The 23,573-nt window shown below is 42.2% G+C and overlaps 1 protein-coding gene and 1 long non-coding RNA gene across 2 annotated transcripts; one reads left to right on the top strand and one right to left on the bottom strand.

Annotated features, from left to right (window-relative positions):
* Positions 1–93: 93 nt before the first annotated feature.
* ttf2 (transcription termination factor, RNA polymerase II) lies at positions 94–22,160 on the top strand. Its single transcript, XM_080839740.1, has 23 exons — positions 94–177; positions 659–770; positions 934–1,023; positions 1,314–1,383; positions 1,799–2,929; positions 3,208–3,328; positions 3,807–3,977; positions 4,231–4,388; positions 5,928–6,009; positions 6,183–6,293; positions 6,952–7,102; positions 7,523–7,628; positions 8,045–8,229; positions 8,681–8,834; positions 9,058–9,149; positions 9,587–9,666; positions 13,083–13,246; positions 13,564–13,740; positions 19,400–19,452; positions 19,684–19,837; positions 20,533–20,615; positions 20,886–20,960; positions 21,356–22,160. The coding sequence occupies exons 1-23, from the start codon at positions 150–152 to the stop codon at positions 21,498–21,500; spliced, it is 3,693 nt and encodes a 1,230-aa protein (XP_080695866.1). The 5' UTR covers positions 94–149; the 3' UTR covers positions 21,501–22,160.
* Positions 14,636–17,663, bottom strand: LOC308365912. The gene is made up of 3 exons (XR_013968668.1): positions 17,633–17,663; positions 15,353–15,435; positions 14,636–14,691 (listed from the first exon to the last, which is right to left on the bottom strand). It is a non-coding gene; the product is annotated as an uncharacterized lncRNA (long non-coding RNA).
* Positions 22,161–23,573: the final 1,413 nt, after the last annotated feature.

The raw sequence follows: 23,573 nt of genomic DNA, 5'->3' as shown, positions 1-23,573 counted from the left end.
AGATGGCAGCACAAGAAACATTTATCTGGCGGCCCCCTGTTTCCATACAGAGAAGAAGACGTGGACTGCGCGCGCGCATTGAATTGTCATAGCCAGATAATTTGTACGCTGCAACTTTTTGGATCTGAAGTAAACGTTAGGGAGCAATTATGGAAATTACGCGTTGTGACACACATGGTAAGTCTTGTGTCAGATCAATTATGTCGCAGCTGTGTTATCGCAGGCATTTATGTAGGCCTATCATAAGATGGAGTTAGTTTGCTAATTAACCAAAACTGGCTATGTAGTCATCACACCAACCTACTCTGCTAACGGCTTTCTGCCTTTTCTTTGCGTTGGAATTCTGTCATTAATGCAGATGTGGTTTTGCATTTCTAGTCATAGCAGTGCCTTTTTCGCTGGTAATTGTATTCTAGGAAGTTGGTAACTTGGCTAGTCAGTGGTAAAAAAGGGCAAGCTTTTCACAGTTATTTACTAATTAGGTAACTTACAGATATCGGTAGTAACGTTAGTCTATTCAAGACGACTAGGTTTAGTAATGGGAGTTAACTGCCCTGTTATGTCTCTTTTAAGCCTAAAAAAAACGTCGATAAACAAAGGTACGTCTCATTCAAGCGTTGCCTAATCGCCTCTACTTGTTATGTTCACGTTCCTCAAGGAACCACTTGCCTTCTGAAAACCGGCGTGAGAGATGGCCCAAACCAGGGGAAATCTTTCTACGTTTGCGCAGCACGCCAGGGTACACCTTGCGGTTTCACTCAAACTGCAGAGTAAGTTTTTGTTTTAATGATTTGGCCCTTCTTAGTTATGCCATCTGTACAGTATTTAATGGGTTGTAAATCTCTATAAAACTTCTCGAAAGTCACTCAGCTGCTTCTAAGCTGGACCAAGACAAATTACAATGGTGTTGATACTGATACTCCTTTTCCTCAGCATTCCTCCCTCTCACTGTTTGCACCATGAAGACTCTGTAGTTGAACTCCAGGCTCTGATTAAGTCAGTCGACAAATCTCAGCGCTACAGGTGTGTGTGTGTGTGTGTGTGTGTGTGTGTGTGTGTGTGTGTGTGTGTGTGTGTGTGTGTGTGTGTGTGTGTGTGTGTGTGTGTGTGTGTGTGTGTGTGTGTGTGTGTGTGTGTGTGTGTGTGTGTGTGTGTGTGTGTGTGTGTGTGTGTGTCATGTGTTTTGTTTGTGAGTTTTCTGACATGATCTGTTATTTGTTAATTTTTTAATTCAAATTACATTTGTTTACTTGTACATGTGTTTGTGAGATTCAATGTCTCTCTCTCCCTCTTGACAACCTATTTTTTCCCAGGCTGTACTTCCGTTGTGCCCTGGGAAAGAAGGAGGGGCAGAAGTGGTGTGGGAGTGTTCCCTGGAATTCTGTAAGTATTTCATTTCCCTCAACATTTCAGGTTTTTTTTGTTTGTTTATTTGTTGTAGCTCCATGCTTAAATGCTCTGTCAGTGTCCCATCCTTGTCCAGTATTTGGACTGAATGGTGTCTCTAGGGGCAGCTTTTGTCCCCATTTGACAAAGTATGGTTTCCTCCTTATTTGGGATTTTCTGTGTGAAGCTAATTAATGAATGCAACTGAAACCTCTTCTAAAGAGAGACTCCATAAGACTCTGTATCATGGTCTGTATAATAAACATTTAGCATTTATTTCAAAGATTCAAAACGGAATTGTGCATCATGTTGCTCTCTCTGTGGAAGGCCTTCAAAACTATTAGGAATTTATCGTAGTAGTAGTTATAATGGTATTAGAAGTAGAAGATAACTGTATTTTTCTTAATGACAGAATGACCCAGAGAAAAGGAGCCCTCTGATGGACAAACACCTGAAGCCCTCCGTCCTCCCCCCTGTGAGGAACCCCTTCAAAGCCCCCAGCAAAACAGACGATGCCTCCGAGTGGAAGAGGCTGCACGAGACGGAGAGAAAAGAGGAGGATGGAAAGAGCCAAGAGCAGGAGAACGGAGTCAGCGAGAAGAAGAAAGATGGAGAACGCCAGGGCAACAGGGGAGGAGGGGATGGAGGTGGAACAGAGGAGTCCGGAGGGGAGGTGGAGAAGGAGAGACATGGCAGCACAGAGTCCTGGAGAGGGAGAGCACTGCCTGCAGGGATGAAGATAAAGAAGAGAGTGTCTGGAGAAGAGGAAGAGAAAAAGAGGAATGACAGCACCAGAACCACAGATGAAGAAGAACAAGAAGAAGAAGGATGTCAGGAGAGAAGTGAAACTGTCCCCTCTAAAAGCAAAAGCTCTTCAGAAGGGAAGGGGTCTGGCAGAGCACTCAATCCCAGCCCGAAATCTGACAATGAGCAGTCCACAGAAGATCAGCCGCCTGTCGCAGTGTCACCTCTCCAATCTGGCCCACATAAAGACGGAGATAAGAAACGGCATTCTGAGAAATCTTGTGCCAGCGACTCAGACTGTCAAACCAGGGCCCGCTTCGCCTCTGACACGACTGCGGAAGCGCCCAGACGTCATGACTCATCCAGTGGCAGAAGCAGCAGCAGCAGCTCTGGGGTAGAGAAGACTCAGAAGACCCACAAGGCTTCCAGGGCAAGACCAGACAGCCCACCCTCCTTCGCTGCTTTAGCAGACCAGTGTAAGCCACGCTCAGGGGCAGCACCGACCGACCAACAACCCCAGGCATCTCCACGGGGCCAACCTCAGAGGAGGAGCCCAATACAGCTGAGCGATGATGATGATGATGATGGTCCTCAGGCAGAAGGTGGTGATGAGGATGATGATGACGATGTCCAGGTTGTTTCAGTGCAGCCCGGCCCGAAGATGAGCCCCCCTGTCCCATCCGCTCCTGTGCAGAAGACTCTCACCTCCTTCTTCCAGCCTGCCTCCCAACTGAAGGGGCAGGAGAAGGACCCCCGGGCCCTGCATAGCCAGCTCACGGCTCAGCTCAAGCAGAAGAAGGTACAGCTGTGGAGGCATAGTGAAAATTGTGGCGAGTTTCCTTTAGGTCCTTGAAGTATAATTGTGGGGGTTGAATAATAGTGGTCATCGCCCTAAGGATAATACATTATGGGATGAGCTGTAGATTATGGTTTTAACGAAAGCACTATTCCGTTTCCCTCTTTTTTATATTCATTGCATTTTTCTTCTCTCACTCCCCCCCCCCCCCACTCTCTCTCTCTCTCTCTCGCGCACACACACACACGCACACACTCTCCAATTGTTTTGCCCTCTGTTAGGCCACCCTGTCCGTGGTGAACCTGTCGGCTCTGCCTGATAAGGGGGAACGTTTGAGGAGTCAGGTGAAGGATCTGGAGGACGCTCTGGACTCTCTGAGTCTCACCCCTTTCACAGAGCCTGGTGAGGAGGCATCCACCCGGCACCAAGATGCCCATCTCAGAGATGACACTCTCCTAAGAATTATATTTCACACGATTCTTTCAGTTTATTCATGTTCCTTTAATTGTTCTTACATTTTAATACACGTATGTATTATTTATTGCATTTATCATCACTCATCAACCTAGTGCAAGGAAGTACTGTATGTGACGTAACACTTTTCCAGAATGAACTATACTTATCCTTATAATCCTTTTTTTGTAAATATCAAGTATTAAGAGAACATTGTAATTTCATTAAGCATTCATTTTAATATATATAGGACTATATTTGAGGTAAGGTTTTTTTATATGATCAAATATTGTTAATAATTCAGTCAATTAACATGTCACATAATAACAGACATGAAAAGAGTTGATGTATTGTATAGGAAGTAGGAGCTGTGCGCATATGTGTGTATTTGAATCTCATCCTCATTTCCACCACGTCTCTGTTTCAGAGTCACGGGATGAGGTTAAGGAGGAGCAGAAGGCATCTCCTGTGCCCGGCCAGTCCAACCCCTTTGGCCGCCCCGGCGGAGCCATCCTGCTGCCCGATGCCCCAGCCCTGTCCCCCCAAGAGGCGACCGGCTCCCTGGGCCTCAGCCAGGGCTACTCCCAGATGTTTGGAGGTATTGGTTCACCAGCTCTCACAAGCTCAGCCATGGCCTCTTTCTCTTTCTCCCTCTCTTGCACTATCTCACTCGTGCTCTCTCGTGAATGTGCTCTCCATCTCACACTTTTTCATATGAATGCTCAGTCTCTCCGTTGTCTTGGTGATGTTGTTTCTCATATTCTCTGTATCTAATATCTGTCCAGGTGCTTGCCCCCCCCCCCCCCCCCCCCTCACAGCATTCACCCAGTTTGTCCCCCCTTCTCTGTCAGCGGATCCCCAGAGTCACACCTTCTACGGGGGCAAGATGACTGAGGGCCGGCTGGTGGCCATCCGTAACGCCACCACCGACACCATCAACCACCTGCACAAGTCACTGGAGACCTGCCCAGGCCCAGACACAGAGACCAAAGATCCCAAAGGCATCAAGGTTGGACAGCACGCCGTACACACATGAACACACACATACACAGACGCATGCACACATGCACACACAGACCATGAATTGTGAGGTGTCAGGCGTGAACATTCTTCCACACAAATACAATAATTAATGCAGGGTTTTTTTATATGTAAATGCTAATGTAGATTTACCTAAGTGTTTGACATAGTTTTGATTGACAGGGTTTTCTGTTTTAAATGTTGCATCAATTCCCAGTGTGTGTTTCTATGTAAGGTTCCTATATGCACCACCTAGCTCTGGCATGTGTTTGTCCAGATACTAGGGATGCAAATGATTAATCGACTTTAGATTAATTGTCGATCAAGAGGTTGCTCGATCAAAATGTATTAATCACGATTAATCGCTAGAGGGCGCTAGCGCGAGAGACCGGTTGAAAACAAAATGAAGTGAGCGAAAAGAAGTGCGGTGTGGGACCACTTCAACATTGTTAATTCAGGCAAAGAAGTCAAATGTTCTCTGTGTAATGCGGTATCGAAATACAATAGTTCCACTAGCTCACTCAGTTATCATTTGAACACCGTGCATGCTGCTGTCCTGCATGGCACCACCAGTTCACCTGGTCAACCTAAATTCACAGCTACACTGTATTATACCTTCTATCGCTTACTGCCGCGAGTTAAGGCTATAGTCTTAAAACTCAGGTTAGCTATTAGCTTGTTAGCGGGCTAGCTTACTGAGACTTCATAGAGTTAGCTACCTAGCTCCTTAGCGGGCTAGCTCACCTTGCTATGAATGTGAATATCTCTGTCTACTCCCGCGCTAACGTGTGCCCGCGAGTTTGGCTCATGAGAGTTAGTAAGTAAGTAAGTAAGAGTTTAGTTGGCTATTTAGCTTGATAGCGGACTAGCTCACTCAGGCTTAATGATATTAGATACCTAGCTTGTTAGTGGGCTAGCTTACCTTTGCCTGATGGCTTGCCATTAAGAATGTAAGTAGCTACTCTATCCCTCACTACCGTGAGCGCGAGTTAAACTTCAGAGAGTTGTGTTGGCTATTTAGCTTGTAATAGCCTAGATGCAGTTTCTTCATAATCTATAGGCTCAATAATATTCTGTTTGGCTCACTATTTAATTTCTTCAATTCTTTTTTTTTTTGTATGTCTGTTTCAAATGCAAGAACTGAGCCAGTCCATAATGTATTTCTTTTTTTTAAATTAAAGAATGTATTTGTTATACCATAAAAAAACTTTTCTGCTTTCTTTTCCTAATGCATAATTACTTGATGAATGTATAATAGAATAGAATAGAATATAATTATCATAATGTAATGTAATAGCCTATAATAACTCAACTATTTAGCTGATATTTTTAAAGGCCCTATTGAAGCACTGAAACTCAGGTGAAAAACGCCGCTTATCAATTAATCGAAAGTCGATCGATAAGATTATCAACTAATGATTAATGAATTAATCGATAATTTGCATCCCTACCAGATACACATAAACAGACACTTGGACATGGTTCTGGTTCTGGTTAATAATTCTGGTTCTGGTTCTATTGTGTTCAGGTGCAGCTGCTTCCTCATCAGAGGCGGGCCCTTGCCTGGCTGCTGTGGAGAGAGGACCAGAAGCCATGCGGTGGAATTCTGGGTAAAAATTACATTTAACATGGGGGTGTTGTGTGTTTACAGACATATTTTACTGCTCCAGCCACAAAGTCGAAACCTTTGGTTGTAGTATTTGATATTTTCATTCTGGTCTGCCGTGACTTTTCACATAGGCACTTGCTTCTATAAATCATCTTTTGTAACTGTGTATTCCAGCGGATGACATGGGCTTGGGAAAGACACTCACCATGATCGCCCTAATACTGGCTCAGAAGAAGCCAAAGGACGAGAAGGACCCAAAACTGGAAGGATGGATCTCCAAACATGGTAATGAAACCAACCATCCCTCAAGCCTAGTATGTCTCCTGTATGCCATCATTTCCTGACTATTAACCTGCATTGCACATTAACAGCATTACAAAAACGGTTTTAAAACTGTGGTTTGTACAAAGCTACCTCATCTTGTCACATAGTTTTGGTGCGAGCACTACTTACCAATTTAGAAGTTGTATAAAGGAGGGATGGGCATTTCAGGCAAAATTACTTCTTCTGTTGTTTATATAGTGGTCGGCAAACAGCTTTTAGGTGCGTTACTGCCACCTTCTGGCGGTTGTAGCACATTACTAGCTGTAAAATGTATTCCCATGCAATAACCGTAAGGCTGCAGACATTTTACAAAATCAATGTAGATTGATAGTAAAGTACAGTAAGCAACATTATTGTATGTTTCTAATGTCATGTGTCTTACATTTTCATTGTCTTTTGTTGAAGTCAATTTTTGTTGTTAATTGTGTTTATTGTACATTATATGTTCATGTTATGTTAATACACCCGCCATGTTGACGTATTTTATAGCACTTTTGAAAAAAGCTGTTTTGTCAACAAGCTAATACATTTGACGTATTGTATTTGTGTTCCATTAACATGCTAGAATTGGTGTGCGCTGAATGTAACGAGTTTGTGTTTGCTGTTGCTGTCCGCTCAGACTCGTCTGTGGTGGCGTCCCAGGGCACTCTGATCATCTGCCCCGCCTCGCTGGTGCACCACTGGAAGAAGGAGGTGGAGAGGCACATCAAGGGCGGCCGCCTCAGCGTCTACCTCTACCACGGACCCAACCGCCAGAGAAACGCAGAACAGTGAGACACACACACACACACACACACAGGTGGAGAGGCACATCAAGAGAGGCCGCCTCAGCATCTACCTCTACCATGGGCCCAACTGCCCGAGAAATGCAGAACAGTGAGACACAAACACACAAGCATACATACACACACACACACACACACACACACACACACACACACACACACACCAGCAAGAAAATATCCTAGCTTGAACCCTGACATACACCACAATCCCAACTGCCAAAGGAATATCAAACAGTATGAGAGTACACACACACACACACACACACATATGTGTTTTTTATAAAAAATGCCTTAGAATGAACCAGTATTAGATTCTAATATAGACAAAATGATCATAAGCAGAAAGAGAAAGTGTATCATAAGTTGAAGTTGAATTTCTAATTGGGCTTCATAATCCCCCTCTAGACTGGCCGATTATGATGTGGTGGTGACCACCTACAGTCTGGTCTCCAAGGAGATCCCTGTGCAGAAAGAGGAGGCAGAGAGGCCAAGCCAGGACTCTGTCCCTGTGGTATGCCTCCTGGTCATGCGTACATACATACAGAGACTATAGTTAGTCCTTACAGTACACTGTGATGTTAATGCAGGGCCTGCTGAAGACTTTTTGAGCTTAATCACAGTTAGTTTAGCTGCCTGTGGTGTGGTGTCATTTGTGTTTTAATACCAATTTACTGTTTCTGAACAGTTAATCAATAATATAATTGTATATCATTAAAAAATACATATAATGTAAATTATGACCCATTTAACTAATGAAACCAACTGTCACTTGAAAAGCAATGCAAAATCTCCATTTCCTGTCCTCCCAAGATACATACAGGACAGTGGTTTTTCATTGACAGTGTATCACCAAAACATATCCTGAAGCCTAGAGGTCGTATGTTGTTTTCTACACTGCCCTCTGATTGATTGGTTCTGTTCAATCAGGGAGCCAACCTGCCTCCTCTGCTGTGTGTGGCCTGGGCTCGTGTGGTTCTGGACGAGGCCCACAACATCAAGAACCCTAAGGTGCAGACCTCCATGGCTGTGTGCAAGCTAAGAGCACGGGCCCGTTGGGCTGTCACCGGAACCCCCATCCAGAACAACCTGCTGGACATGTACTCACTGCTCAAGTACGACCCACCGTGCCGGTTCTGGAGACGACACTACAGACTTTGTTACGTAGTCAGAGAGACTCAGCGGAACAGTGCTTTAGCTGTCTGATAGATGTCTCATTTTGACATGTTCAATTAAGGTTGTATGATTTTGATGCATAGTTACCATATTTGGTATTGATTAAAAAAAGATTTAGTTTAATTATTATTATTCAGCCATTTAATTACGTATGCATTTGGGATATTTGATTGTGAGATATAGCCTCACAGCGCAATAAGGTAAAACTGTGAAATCACTGTGATATTTATTGTAGGTCATGACACTCATCCATACAGTATGTACACAACACTAAGTGGGACGTTCAAAGAAAGAGAGAATCACCCTATGTGTGTGTTGTGACCGAGTGTAGGGCTATCAATGGGGGGTGTATGTGATGTGTCTTAATTATTATTTGTGTGTGTGTGTTAGGTTCCTGAGGTGCGCCCCCTTTGATGAGTACAAGCTGTGGAAGGCTCAGGTGGACAACGGCTCCAGGAGGGGCGGAGAGAGGCTCCACATCCTCACCCAGACCCTGATGCTGCGCCGCACCAAAGACCAGCAGGACTCCGCCGGCAAGCCACTGGTACACACACACACACACACACACACACACACACACACACACACACACACACACACCAGCTCTGGAATAAATGAGTCAAAACTATTATCACTATTATCCTTGTAGGTGTAGCCTGTAGGCTTCTGCTGATGAAGCAGATGGAATGGATAGTTTATTTTGTGTGTATTATATGTCTTGCGTGTTTCTATGCTGGAGTTGATTCATTAGTGTCTACTCTGTTCAGGTGGATCTGCCGGACCGCAGCTGTGAGGTGCACCGCGTGAAGCTCTCTGAGGATGAGCAGTCTGTTTACGACGTGGTGTTTGCCAGATCCAAGTACGTCAGCTCGGCTTTTTCTGGCCCCCAGTCATTTCTCTCAAGTACACACACACACACACACACACACACACACACACACACACACACACACACACACACACACACACACACACACACACACACACACACAAAAGTCAATTTTAACTGATGATGTTTTGGACATTTGGGCAAATGTTTGTTCATGGTTGTGTTAAATCTCCGTTTATCAAGAAATGGATTGTATATTCCATTGATTTATAGACTCTGGTCACAGAGTAGAAAAGGCCATGTTCAACAATTCTGACTTAGTATTTGTTATTAGTAATATTAAAATTGTAAGAGTGTGTGTGTGTGTGTGTGTGTGTGTGTGTGTGTGTGTGTGTGTGTGTGTGTGTGTGTGTGTGTGTGTGTGTGTGTGTGTGTGTGTGTGTGTGTGTGTGTGTGTGTGTTCTCAGGTCCACTCTTCAAACCTACCTGAAGAGACATGAGGGAAAGGAGGGGCGTGGGGGAGACGGCAGTAACCCCTTTGACAAAGGTCCGTAAAGCACTAGTGCGTTTGGCTGCACACCTCAAGGCCACTGCCTACCATGACCATTGTTGTATTGATTAGGTTACATTGGTCTATTGATTGCATTTAAGTATTAAATTCAGTATTTAATGTAACTTTTTATTTTAGTTTTTGGGTCAAAGACGTGACGCTCATTTTTTTGTGAACATGAGGATGAAATACATTCAAAAGTGTTAACATTTGAGAATAATCTATCAAATCCCTTTGAAACATCATTTCCTTCAAGATCAAAATCTAAAAGTTCTGGTTTTATCCATTTTGGTGAGAATATTAAGAGAATAATGGCAAAATTGTCAATGTGGTGTAACCATTAAAACGTGGTACCAAGTATTAAAACTTGCTAAAAAAATGTGAAATTCTCTTCAAATTAGCCTCTGATATACTTTGGCATGATCTTTCATTTGCACCTTTTAAAACTTAATAATAGTTATGTAACATCATTGTTCGGAATATTTAATTTAATTTGGGGAATCATGTCTGCCAAGTCAACCTCTTGAAATGTCAAGTGGTGTAACCGCATTTTAGGAGCCATTTATAAATATTGTGCCAGAAGATCATGTCGCAGAGAAGGACCCCTGAAAAACCTAACTGCTACATGTCAAGGTTATCACTCTCTCTGAAATTTGACATAATTAAGCGTTTTTCAGCCATGGTCAGGTGACATGTCAAGTGGTATGACCTCAGTAAAAATATAAATAAACCATTATAATCAAAGTGTTTATATTAAATGTAAAATATGTTTTTAAATATTCACACCAATGTTAAGTGTTGACATAGTCATCCTAAATAATGCCTGCAGATTTTGGTTTTAAATTGAAATGTCAAATGGTGTAACCGGTTACACCATTTGACATCTTCCTGTTTGAGGCCGATTTGATCAATTTAGGGCCAAAAGCTTTATTTGTGATCCTGATTATACATTTTGTTATGGTTGAAATAGTGACTCCTACTGGTCAATATTAACTCTTTGGTGACGGTCCATTTAAATTTCGGTCACTCATGACCGGTCACGTATCTGGTTACATTCTTGTTCTATTTCACTCAATCTTCGTTCCCATGGTACTGAAAATGTTGTTTACAGTTGTCCAATCACAAGGATGTATTTTATTTGAGTACCCAATCACAAATACCATTGGTTTAGAGACGTTTTACCGGAAAAAATAATTGACGGCGCTTCATTTCAAACACGGCGTTTTCAAGCAAAGTGTATACGCTCGATCAAGCGGTTCAGCTTTGTTTACAAACGGACAATGAAGAGGATAACGATGCAGATAGTTCAACTGGTAGGATGAGCAGTGGAGAAGAGTAAGAACTTGACAATCTGTTAATGAATGATTGTGATCTGATCAAGAATTGAGGTGAGATGCGTCTATGTTGACTTCTGAACGACACGCTGTTTATCCTTACATTTCAATTTCCGCTTTTTTGCGCCATCAATATATACATCATTTTTAGTAACACTAAACGTTTGAACATTATATTATTATTTGGAAGGGGTTATTGGAAGTTTTTAGACGTTTTCTTGAAATAACCGATGTGTTTCCAGTGTTTTGGGTCCACGTGGAATGACGTGTCATTCATGCATTCGTTCGTGTCATATGTACCGCATTTAGATCGCGATACAAATTATTTTATACAATGCTATCACTTCTGTCTCATAGTTCTTTTGTTTTGTATCTTGATCAACCAAAATAAATGCTAATATATTTCTATACTTGCATTTGTGTTGTTATTTCTCGTAATAGTTTGTAGTTTTCAAGTTTGGCAGAGTAAGGGCTACCACAAAATAGGTCACTCTTGACCTTCCATGCCATGTTTGTTTATTGAAGTAACCTGATCAAATAATTGTTGTTCATGTTGTTCAAATGTTCTATAGTGACATGTTTTATATCTATTTAGGCAAATACATTGTCGTTTCAACAAGATACAGAAAATATATTTTTTTGGGAAAAAATTATGTTTTTTTCTAAATAAATATGTTTTTCCGTTTTTTTCAGCGACCTATAGATGCATGATAGGAGATGAAGATTTAGTCAAATTGACTCCAAACTTGGCAGGAAGATTCCTTACAATATATACTAAAACTTAGCGTTTGCACAATTGCAGTAATTTAAACATGATGGCAACCACAGCAGATTACACCTACAATTTGTGTTTTATTTCAGAAATATCGCCGCATAAATTAGCATAAATTATTTATTAATAATTTAAATTGAGAGAATTATTTTTCAAAATCTATTCTACATTGATTCTACATTCATCACCCTTTAAAATGAATCATAATATATGGTGTTATGTTCAATATTTGCAGAGATATCCAAGATTTACAAAAAGTCACTAAAAATTGTCAATTTTGGGGCAGTCACCAAAGAGTTAACAGCAGGTTTAAATGTGATTTTTTTCCCATGAAGTTTATTGATAGATACATTTTTTGTATGTTTAGTTGTATTTAGTTATTTATTTAATGAATTATTTATTTATGTATTTAATTAATAACATGAGAATATATTAAAACATCTAATTCATTTTACCTTGGCGACTACTTATTTGTTTTTCTGTGTCAATTGCTTGCTCTTTGGCTGTTGAAGCAGTATGGTCATTTGGTGTAACCGATTAATGTCAATTGGCGTAACCAGTATTTTTCACAAAAATCTCATATTGTACAAAAAAGTGAATATGGATGATACTTAAGTATTCCACTACACTGTTATAATGTGTTTTAAAACCATTTTTACCCAAATGGCCATGGAATATGCAGAAAACTTTAATGTTTACAACATAACGTCTTGCTCAGTACATTAAAACATCAATTTAATCTGAATTTTTTAAATAAATATAATTTTAAAAAATGCATGTGATATTTGAAAATCAATTACTTGTTTTCATGACTACACGTACATAAAATCTAGGAGGATGAAATATTAAATACTTGTACTTGTGTAATGGTTACACCATTTGACAATATACAGGGCCATTAGTTCTGTATTTGGTGAAAAATGGTAGAAATGTCATATAAAATACTATGAAACCAACAGAAATGCAAAATATACATTCTAACAGTCCTTGGGCATGTTGTTTGAACAAGTTTAAAACATATTTTTTAATTGGCATCTTGCCAATCCTTATTTGTCACTGACCCTTTTATATCAGGGTCGTTCATTTAGTAGCATTCACATTTTATTGTTCAAATAAACGAATTTGGCAAATAGTGCTTCTATGACATTTTGTAATTCATGTTATACAATAATCTTCAGACTAAGAATACCCCCCTTCTCTTTGTGTGTCTCTGTCTCTGTCTCTGTCTCTGCCTGCCTGCCTGCCTGCCTGTGTGGCTGTCTCTCTGTCTGTCTCTCTGTCTGTGTGGCCGTGTGGTTATATTGCAGTGGCGAATGAGTTTGGCATGTCCCAGCAGGGGGCGCCCTCCTCGTCCCAGCAGGGGGCGCCCTCCTCGTCCCAGCAGCAGCCTCAGGCCTCCAGCGCAGTACACATCCTCTCCCTACTGCTGAGACTGAGGCAGTGCTGCTGCCACCTCTCCCTCCTCAAGAAGGTAATAAACCACACACACCACACACCACAGACACACACACACAAACATCCTCTACCTACTGCTGAGACTCAGGCAATGCTGCTACCACCTGTCCCTGCTCAAGAAGGTAGTAAAACACACACACACACACACACACACACACACACACACACACACACACACACACACACATCCTCTCCCTACTGCCGAGACGCAGGCAGTGCTGCTGCCACATGTCTTTGCTCAAGAAGGTAATACACACAAACACACACTCCTATACTCCCTTCACCCTCTGTGACCCTACCTTGCTCCTCTCTCTGGATGCCTGTTCCCCACAGACTCTGGACCAGTCCGAGCTGCAGGGCGATGGCATCACCCTGTCTCTGGAGGAGCAGCTGAACGCCCTCTCCCTCTCCGGGCCGTCTGACCCCAACGCCGACCTCAAGGACACCGTCTGCCTCAACGGCTCTCGCTTCCGCTCCGTGCTCTTCGAGGAGACCCGCGGGAGCACCAAGGTGACCTACAACCTCATGTTCCCCAATTAGGCCGGATGGTGAACCCTGTTATCGTTTCATCTCGCTCCACAGAAGGCGAACTACACAATCTTTAGCTCATAAAAAAGAACGAGTCGTGCTGAGCTACCAAAAAAAAGTTTGGCGCTTACTTTCCAGCCGATTGTCGATACGTCTATGTTTTATGCAGAACTAGAGCCTTCGCAGCGTAATAAGATTTTGGTCGCGAGTGGTGGCACGGTTCGACACGTGAGATCGCTTGTTCAGTAGGCGGTGTTTTCACACGGTTTGAGTTTTACTTAGCACAAAATCTCCTCCCGACCAGGTTTACTTGCTAGCATAAGATACCATGGTGATGTAGCGACGCAAAAGAGAACAAAGTTCGTGGTACTGCATACCTACCTCTCAAATCGAGTTTCGTAGTACACCCCACAGCTGTGGATAGTGTCCTGACGGCATCATCACTGGCCATTGACTTTTCAAAACACTGAGGTCAGGCAAAAAGCTTAACACCAAACAAAATGTCACTACATGCTTTACGTTAGTATTTCTATGTATGTGACAAATAAACCTCTTTCCTTGTATCAATAAAAGGCAGCATTGTACTTCAACCAATGACCATTTGTTCATTCAGTCATTCATTCATTCATTCTTCCACAAATGAATACAACACTGATCAACCATATAAACAATCTTTATGAAAAATATGAAAACAGTACAAAACAGAATTAAAGAATAACAGATTAAGGACACTCAGTCCTCACTGTCAGTGTCAGGACAGCTATCAAGTTCCTCACTTTCTTTCGAATTGGCACAATAACTATAATGACATAAATCTGTGCAACACAGTACTGCAGAAAAGCAAAGACCAGTTCAGAAGTGTTGCGTTTATCGGGGATGTGGAACACTAGCTGTGGAAAATCACGGCTGAGTCTCTTCTTCAATACATCCTGTCTGCAACACAACAAATCAACAACAAAAAAAGAGTCATATGAGTACCAGCAAAGGGGGGCTTCATGTTGTGGCTGATATACAATAGCCACCTTCACAAATTAACTCATATAATAATATAATATAATATAATAATAAAATAATATTGGTGGAGTTTACTTGCTATGCCACAGATATATAATACCAAGTATTCCCAAGAGAAACACATACTGTAACAAACATCACACTATCAAGAACACTGTCATCCTCCTTATTGCAAAATAATACATGTACAGTATGTGCATATGACAAGCAGAGCAGATTCCCTTGGATTTGACAAATAATAAACTGACTGCACAAGGTCAATAAATGCCTTCCTCAGTTGGATCATCAGCACCTCTTGGTTGATCAGCAGCCTTTGACGGATTACCCTTTCACAGAATAATTTATAGCTCAGATCAAATGTTGACCCGATCCTTACAAAAAATATAGAAGAAGATATGTGTTGTGAGAGCTTTCGTTGTGAGATCTGTGTTGTGAGAACAAACTGTCTCAATCATAGGACACACATTGTGCTGTATGTGTTTTCATAAAATTAAGATATGACTTGCTGTTCTTTCTCTGCTCTGGCAGGCTCACTCAAAAACCTTGTATATTCTCTGTAGCAACTTTTGTGGTACTGCACCTCCAGAGCCACACAGTCTCTGTCCTTGATGTGAATGAGGATGCTCTGGTCATCCTTTACTTCAGCTGCTTCCTGCAACTTGCCTTGTACAAAAGAAAAGAAAAAATAATTTATAGGGGTATTATAGGCAGTGGCGGACCTAGTCATTTGGGGGCCTAAGGCGAACATAGCCAGGGGCCCTCTTCATCCGTCCTTTTAATGCAAAAAAAAAAAAGGGCCACCTCAAAGCAGGGGTGGACTGGGGGAAAAAAGTGGCCCGGGAGTTGTCTGTCAGAGCGGCCCACTTAATATACGGCGCGTTGCCCACTCAATGTATGCAAAATACCCATACACTTAACATAATTTTGGATGATTACAAAGAAATAACATTATATATGTTTTTTAATAACATTTGGATCCACAAATTTGCCTGAATGGACACATGGAATAAAATGATACTGGCTATTGTAACACTTCAAGGTAGGTATAGTTTGCTGGATGAATATGCTTAACTCTGGGCTAGTATCCTACATTAAGCAATATCATTTTTTTTGTAGGCTGATTAACTCATACAGCAATACCTTTTTGTATAGTAGATGGCAGCACACAATCAATCGTATTTCCCCTCTACCTACATAGCTACAGTAGCTAGTTATATGGAAGAAAGTTGCATTCAGGAGCCTTCATAAGCAAACATGATTTGGCTCCACATTAAATTATCCCACTTTTTCATTATCCACATGTCTCAAATGTTGTATGATGCAACATAGCTTTACAGGACACATAAAATATGTGTAAAATATCCACCCTTTGTAGAAACCTGTTGAATCGATACATTTGGTGTAGGAAGTCCTAATTGTTTTGTTGTCAAGTTATCTTAATTAGTACGCCGACTAAAAATGAGTTTCTTTCAAGGAGTGACTCCAGTTGTTGCACTGAATGTTAGACATCTTGACAGAATATGCCTTGACCGTTTTTTTTAAACTCATACGTCCTTATACTTATGACGAAAGAATGGAGCATGGCGAGCCCTCCCGGAAGCCATGGAAAATGCATTGAGAGCCCTCTTTTATGAAAGAGAATGGATTTAACATTAGAGTGAGAGAGATCTGGGGCGATTTCCATTTAACCCCAAATAGGGACGCCGCCTTCTGAAGCACAACTGTTGCGTGACTGTTGCCTGATTCGACATTTGGTAATTTCCGACAGAGAAAAAAAAATCTCCTTTTCCTGAAGGCAGTTCGTCGCCACAATCGCCCTTAAGGTCCGCCGCCACTGGTTTGAACTTTATTGTAGAAATGAACAGAACAGAACATACGATGGGGTGTAAACATCAGTGGTAATGGTAGTGTTGCATGCTGGGTGTGTGATTATGTGTGTGTGTGTAGGGTTGTTAAAGGTGTCTACGAGCGAGACACGCAAGTATTAGGCTAGAGTGATTGACATTTAATAACAAATAAACATAGTAAGACTGACGGAGGAGATTAGATTAGTAAAGAAAATAGTAACCATGAGTGTGAATACAGGTCACTAGGAGTAGTATAAATACCAGACAGTGATTCCAAATTGTTGTCATTAGAAGTATATAATGTATTCTGTGAAGCAAGGAAACCTGTCGCGAACGACAACATCTGCGGGAGGGCCGGTTGGTTATGGACTTGGGCCATCCCATCGGCTCATCGGTGCCTGGGTGGGCAACTCGTCGAGGGCTTTCTGCTGGGTGGGGGCCTAAGGCAGTTGCCTAGTTCGCCTTAATGGTAGGTCCGCCACTGATTATAGGCATGGGAATGTTATGTATTGGATTGTAATTTCACTCTCTCTCACTCTCACACACACACACACACACACACACACAGGACATTACGGCAATTCACACATACATTCATATTAGAATTAGACAAATACAGGGATTGTACAGCAGTGTAGGCTAGATAGTAAAAAGGGTGCTAGGTGGTGCACCCAAAAAAAGAGTCCTTAAGCACACATATGTGCAGCACAGGCAGGATACACCTCTAGAGATGGAGTAAGGTTACTGGGACCGCCCAGCAACACACAGGGACAGAAGCGGAAAATCCCAAATGTAATTTTACACCCAGACACATGCACAACACATTATGGCAATTCACACATGCATTCATATTAGAATTGGACAAATACAATGATTGTGCAGCAGTGTAGGCTAGATAGTCATTCAACTTCTCCAAACATCTGTGTGTGTGTGTGTGTTTTGGGGGATGGGATGCATTCACATAGACTACCTACTGTTAGTGTGTGTTGGGGGTGAGGGTGAAACAGTCTTACCTGCTGTTAAAGTCTGTGTTTTTGACAAAGCTTCTTTTTGACGTCTGCCACTCGCGACGATGAATTTGCTGTCTTTCTTGCAAATTATACAGATGGCAGGTAGGACGGGGCCAGAGCTTGATCTGGATCGAAGTTTCCTAGGTTTCGATAGGTATTCCACCTTGCGTTGGTGAAATTCTGTGTTTCCTCATGCTTAACAGAAGATATATGCATGTAACACATCTTGCGTTTCGAAGATATCTTTTGTTTTACATTTTCTGTCGAGATTTCTTCTTCTTCGGCTAATACGATGGCTGCCATGCCGCTTCTGTTTACTCGAGCTCAGCTGACATACTAGCTATCCGATTCGTTCCTTCTGATGACATCTGAACCGTGGCACCTCTCGAGGCGAAAAGTATTGTTACGCCTGCCGAATATGTACATACGCCTCGGAGACACTAGTTCTTCATTAAACGTTGTGAATTTGAATAGCCTTGCATTGCGAAAAACGGTGAACTTTTTTTTGGTAGCTCAGCACGACTCATTCTTGTTTATGAACTGAAGTTCGCTTAGTTCGGAGCCTGTGGAGCGAAGTTAGGTTTCTAAAGCACTTTTAGAGGGTCACCTTACGGCCTAAATCCAACCACAGTCCTCCTCCCCATGCTCCCTCTGAACAGGGCATACACCTCCTTCCCATACTCCCTCTGCACACACCTCCTTCCCATTCTCCCTCTGCACACACCTCCTTCCCATTCTCCCTCTGCACACACCTCCTTCCCATACTCCCTCTACACACACCTCCTTCCCATTCTCCCTCTGCACACACCTCCTTCCCATACTCCCTCTACACACACCTCCTTCCCATTCTCCCTCTGCACACACCTCCTTCCCATACTCCCTCTGCACAGGGCACACACCTCCTTCCCATACTCCCTCTGCACAGGGCACACACCTCCTTCCCATACTCCCTCTGCACAGGGCACACACCTCCTTTCCATACTCCCTCTGCACACACCTCCTTCCCATACTCCCTCTGCACACACCTCCTTCCCATTCTCCCTCTACACACACCTCTCCTTCCCATACTCCCTCTGCACACACCTCCTTCCCATACTCCCTCTGCACAGGGCACACACCTCCTTTCCATACTCCCTCTGCACACACCTCCTTCCCATACTCCCTCTGCACAGGGCACACACCTCCTTCCCATACTCCCTCTGCACAGGGCACACACCTCCTTCCCATACTCCCTCTGCACACACCTCCTTCCCATACTCCCTCTGCACACACCTCCTTCCCATTCTCCCTCTGCACACACCTCCTTCCCATACTCCCTCTGCACAGGGCACACACCTCCTTCCCATTCTCCCTCTGCACACACCTCCTTCCCATACTCCCTCTGCACAGGGCACACACCTCCTTCCCATTCTCCCTCTGCACACACCTCCTTCCCATTCTCGCTCTGCACAGGGCACACACCTCCTTCCCATTCTCCCTCTGCACACACCTCCTTCCCATTCTCGCTCTGCACAGGGCACACACCTCCTTCCCATTCTCCCTCTGCACACACCTCCTTCCCATACTCCCTCTGCACAGGGCACACACCTCCTTCCCATACTCCCTCTGCCCATGGTGAAAGTGTGCTACCCTTCAACTCTACTCTCCCACTCAGAGATTGTTGTATTGATTCAATTCAATAATGTCTGAAACAACCTGTGCCTTTTCTCGCTGATACCTATTAAGTTTTTCAACATTTTCAAGCTTGTTTCCTGCTTCTCCCTCTCTCAGCTCTCTGCGGTCCTCACTGAACTGAAGGAGATCAGGAGTAAAGACCAGAAAAGGTGCAGACTTGGTTGTATTCTTTTGCCACTAGTGGTCTAAAATTAAACATTGCATTGGCACCTGATACAATAATATATCATATTGATACGTCCAGTAAGTTTAGTTGAAATGTACATATGGTGTCTTTCAAATGTGTCTTTTCATCGTAAAGGATAAAAAAACTGACGGACTGTCTTTGACATTTGTACATGACCACAAAATGAATTATATTGTGTGTGTGTGTATGTTAGTGTGATCGTGTCTCAGTGGACCAGTATGCTGCGTATCGTGGCTGTGCACCTGGAGAAGATGGAGCTGAGGTTTGCTGTGATCGACGGAACGGTCAACATCAAAAAGCGCATGGACCTGGTGGAGGAGTTCAACACCAACCCCAGAGGCCCAGAGGTGTGTCCACACACACACACACACACACACACACACACAAACACGCACACGCACAGAAACGAGAGGTGCACAGCAACATCATTATCTGGATTTGAATCTGTATGTTCAACCAACAAAATGATCTGTCTCTGTCTCTACTGCAGTTCACTAGGGGAACATGAATTACTACTTTTCAACGGTAGTTCATTTTTGCTGAACCCCACGATCAATCCCCTAAACTACCTCGGGGACGCTGACCAGTCGGTTTAACCTGTTGCTAATTACAAGAAGCACATTTTATTTGTATTTTATTTTACACCATCTGAACTGGATTGAACTGAATAACCTGTATTATGAATTTTAAATGATCAAATATCAACAAAAGGTAGGTCTATGATATGAAGCATGATAATTAATAATAGCTATATTAAAAATAAAAGGGTAGGACCATTACAAGACAACATCACTATCCACTTATATTCCTCACACACACACACACACACACACACACACACACACACACACACACACACACACACACACACACACACACACCTCTCTCTTTGCAAGTTTGTGAAGAGTTTGTCCATTCTTCAGATAGGAAAACGCACAAAAACGCAAACGCACACGTGCGCACCTGCACACAGCTGTTTGACTTGGGATGAGAGTTGACGCATACTGACTGTTCTCCCATTAAGAAAAAAAATGTTTTGCAGGTGATGCTGGTGTCCCTGTGTGCTGGTGGGGTAGGCCTGAACCTGACCGGTGGGAATCACCTCTTCCTCATCGATATGCACTGGTGAGCACCCCCATAACCCACGCCTAACTGATTACCATAGTGGGCTAGAAATGCAAAACCTTTATTAAATAGCTTTAACATTGGTCTAGGTTTGGAGAAATGGAAAGCACTAGAGTTTGCAAAAGTCATAAATACAGTATATAGAACATATGTGTCATATAAATTTAGTGAACTACAAAAAAACAGTATGTTCTTCAAGCAATTTTTTTCTCCATGGATTTTATTTGTGTGTCTGTGTGTGTGCGTTTCTGTGTGTGTGTGGCTTTACAGGAACCCTGCCTTAGAGGACCAGGCCTGTGACCGCATCTACAGGGTGGGCCAACATCGCGACGTCACCATTCACAAGTGAGAATATATTACATAATTGCCTGATGTTATATTGTTTTTATTGTACTATATCGTACAATACATCTTATTTTTTTTCCAAATAATAAACAAGCAAGTCCATTATGAACATGCTGAGTGTAAAGGTGTAAAAAAAGTTAAGCTGATTGTATCCCCCTTAAAGTGAGAACGTTTTGAAAAGAAAAGAAAAGCAGAAGGCATAGGGATATAATTTAATCTGTTTCTTCCTGGAGAATGCCCCAACAGCATGAACATTCCGTGATAAGTTGTGTTGGCTGTGTCCATCTGTGTAAAGCTGGGTTGTGTTGTGTTGTGTTGGGTTGAGCTATGCTGAGCTATTCAGTGTTCAGCTGGGTTGTGTTCAGCTGTGTTGAGCCTACTCTCACCTTTCATAGATTCATCTGTGAGGGCACAGTGGAGGACAAGATTTCCTCCCTCCAGGAGAAGAAGAAGGAACTGGCCCAGAAGGTGCTGACCGGCACAGGCTCCACCTTCACCAAGCTCTCTCTGGCCGACCTCAGGGTCATCTTTGGAGTATAGGTGACGGCAGGATGGTGTACCGTGGTACCGCTGCTGTACCTTGCTTTAGTACTTATTGGACTTACTTGAAAGCAACCTATTTAAACGCAATGGGGTGTGAGTGCTCAGACATAAATTGTTAATAAATGTATTCATTTTTTTGCCTTTGACGTCAACAACAAAAATACTATATCAAGGACCTAACTGTGCCTGAGGTGGACTGATCGGAAAGTGGTCTCTTGCCACCATATGTAATAACAACCTGATATTGGAGTGGACTTTTAGGTGTTTAGATTATTATTATAAGCAACCGTATGTATGACCTGTACCTTCAAGGGGTAGATACTTGAATGCTGCTTTACACCAACAGGTGTGAAATGCTGCTAGTTTAAAACACTTGATTGTATGCTTGGCTTGACAGTTGTTTTAACTAGTTATTTTATTTCTGCAAAATGTCAGACGCGTAAAACAATGTAAACAATCATGCAACATGCATATTTTTTTTGACTCGATTCTGACAACTACAACAGTGTATTATTTTAGTTGCATGTGGTCTTCCTTTGTATACCTGATTTACTTAAATGTGCCTTCAGAGGATTTCGTTTTTATGTTACCATTTTAATTTGGTCGTTTAGCACCATTTGAGTCTGGTCATGTTGGATTTAGTTCTCCGTTAGCATCATTTGAGTCTGTTCATAATGGATTATGTTCTCATTTAGCATAATTTGAGTCTGGTCATATTGGATTCAGTTCTGTTCATCACATTCTGTAAAGATTTTCAGCCCTTCAGTTTGGCCGCTGGCTGAATTGTCCTTTTTTCTTCTGCCTGTTTTTGTTTGTTGTTGTTTTTATCTATCTGTTCATGATTATGTTTGTCTCTGAAAGTCAAATGTTTTGTCCTTAATAAAATATTTCATCATCCATCCCCCGAGAAAACCAGCTTAATTGCATAACTCCACGTCAGAGAACACTAACTCAAGTCACTTCGCTGTCAGGAACTGATTAGAGGTCTGCCTCCAGAATTAAAATGCGTTATTACAATTAAAGGCACCCAGTGCAACTTTCGAGGCTTAAAAATAAACTTTCAATTTCTAGTCTTTTTTACACTTAGTAAGTTTCAATAACTCCATACCATTACATACCGACATTCAAGCAGCAAAGATGAGACGTCGTTGTGTGGTGAGCACTGATAGAAAATCGATAACAACAACAATCGCCGCCATTTTCTTTATTTTTTGTAACCTACAATAAATAAAGCAGGCTTCCAGTCAATGGAAAAATGGCTTCTCCCCACCGGCGATTGTTGTTGTTTACGATTTTCTATCAGTTCTCACCACACAACGACGTCTCATCTTTGCTCCTTGAATGTCGATATGTAATGGTATGGAGTTATTGAAACTTACTACGTGTAAAAAAGACTAGAAATTGAATGTTTATTTTTCATTGAATGTTTACATAAAGTTGCACTGGGTGCCTTTAAAAGAGCATAGAAAAATAAAAGCTAATGAACGGAGTGAATAAATGAAGAAATACATTACAAATTCCATTAAATATAATAACATAATTAAAAACAATTACAAAGTACACAAAATAGAATAAAAACATTTGTAGAAGTTGCCCTGACTGTTTTTGTGTTTCTTTTAAAGAGAGAATAGAGACCCATAGCAATAGTCTGAATAGTAGCCTATCCATAGTCTGTAAGAGAGCCTAATAGCCATTTTCAGATAACGAACCGTAACAGAGAAACAAAATTTCCCCCTTTTATGTTGTGGTATCAAAGCCGTGCTGGGACAAAAAAAAAAGGTGTGTCTCGGGGCGTATGGATGCAAAAACTATACTATCGGCAACAAAACAGAAGTAGGTCCTAAGGCGTCTGGCATCCAGACTTTATTGCAGGACACCTCAACTTGAACCTCAACACCTCAACTTGAGACGTTTACACCATTAGCCCCAGTTGGCCAGAATATGGCCCCAGCTTCTGTTGACCCGTGGTAACACAGCCAGTGAGAGTTCTGGCCGCCATGAGAAGTCCCCAACCAATAGCACAAAGAATTTAGCATCATCTCCTGTGTAAAACAGAAGTGTATGCCTTAG

The sequence above is a fragment of the Sprattus sprattus genome (assembly GCF_963457725.1).
Source record: "Sprattus sprattus genome assembly, chromosome: 5".
NCBI classification, from domain to species: domain Eukaryota; kingdom Metazoa; phylum Chordata; class Actinopteri; order Clupeiformes; family Clupeidae; genus Sprattus; species Sprattus sprattus.
Note: the sequence above shows the minus strand (reverse complement) of the source record. Positions and strands in the feature narration are given on the sequence as shown.